This window comes from Egretta garzetta, unplaced genomic scaffold (assembly GCF_000687185.1).
Source record: "Egretta garzetta isolate BGI_Z169 unplaced genomic scaffold, ASM68718v1 scaffold376, whole genome shotgun sequence".
Taxonomy (NCBI): Eukaryota; Metazoa; Chordata; class Aves; order Pelecaniformes; family Ardeidae; genus Egretta; species Egretta garzetta.
Window position 1 is genome coordinate 12,860 of NW_009260017.1, and position 837 is coordinate 13,696.

The following is an 837-nucleotide window of genomic DNA, read 5'->3' on the forward strand; positions in this document are numbered from 1 at the left end:
GTCTTCCGCCCGCTCGTCAAGGAGCAGCATGGGCTCTGGGAGTGCACAGCCACCAACCAGGTGGCCAGCGTCAGCACCACCACCTCTGTCCACGTACTGGGTGAGTTGCCGGTCCCTGGTGGGCAGGCATCGTCCGGGGGTGCTGGGCTGGCTGGGGTGGACGATAGCAGGCAGGAGGGGTGGAAAGGCCCCTGCACGGCTGCTGTCCGAGCCGCCTGGTCCGACAGGACTTCCCTCTGCTTCCCCTGCCAGGTACCAGTCCTCACGCTGTCACCAACGTCTCTGTGCTCCCACTCCTGCTGGCAGCCAACATCTCCTGGGAGCCGGGGTTTGACGGAGGTTACTTCCAGAGGTTCAGCGTCTGGTACACACCGCTGTGAGTCCCCGCTGTGGGCAGGGTGTGGTGTGTCCCCCCTGGGGCCCTCAGCTCTGGGCTTACGAGCCCCACATCTCCTCAGGGTGAAGCATCCACCCCGGGCCCACCATGACTGGGTGTCGCTCTCGGTGCCAGTGGGGGCTCAGCACCTCTTGGTGGAGAATCTGCAGCCAGACATGAGCTACCAGTTCAGCGTCCTGGCCCAGAACAAGCTGGGCAGCGGCCCCTTCAGCCAGATTGTCACCTCCGTGCCCAGGGGTAAGAGGGGGCTCGTGTGCTCCCCAAAGCAGCCCCCATCCCTCCCCCAGAGCCCTCAAGCACCTGGGGAGCCCTGCTGTCCCCACGCATCAGCTCTCACACCGGCATCCCCTTTCTCCTCAGGCTTCCCAGTGACCACAGTGCCTCCAGAGCCGCCAGCCATGACCATGCACGTCTTCCTGTCCCCGCCGCCGGCTCTGACT

The 837-nt window shown here is 65.5% G+C and overlaps 1 protein-coding gene across 1 annotated transcript in view; it reads left to right on the forward strand.

Moving 5' to 3' along the window:
• IGSF9 (immunoglobulin superfamily member 9) overlaps positions 1-837 on the forward strand; it is a 23,369-nt gene that overhangs the window by 11,640 nt on the left and 10,892 nt on the right. The window contains 4 exon segments of the mRNA XM_035896115.1: positions 3-100; positions 253-376; positions 459-634; positions 758-835. Of these exon segments, the coding sequence (XP_035752008.1) occupies positions 3-100; positions 253-376; positions 459-634; positions 758-835 (476 nt within the window).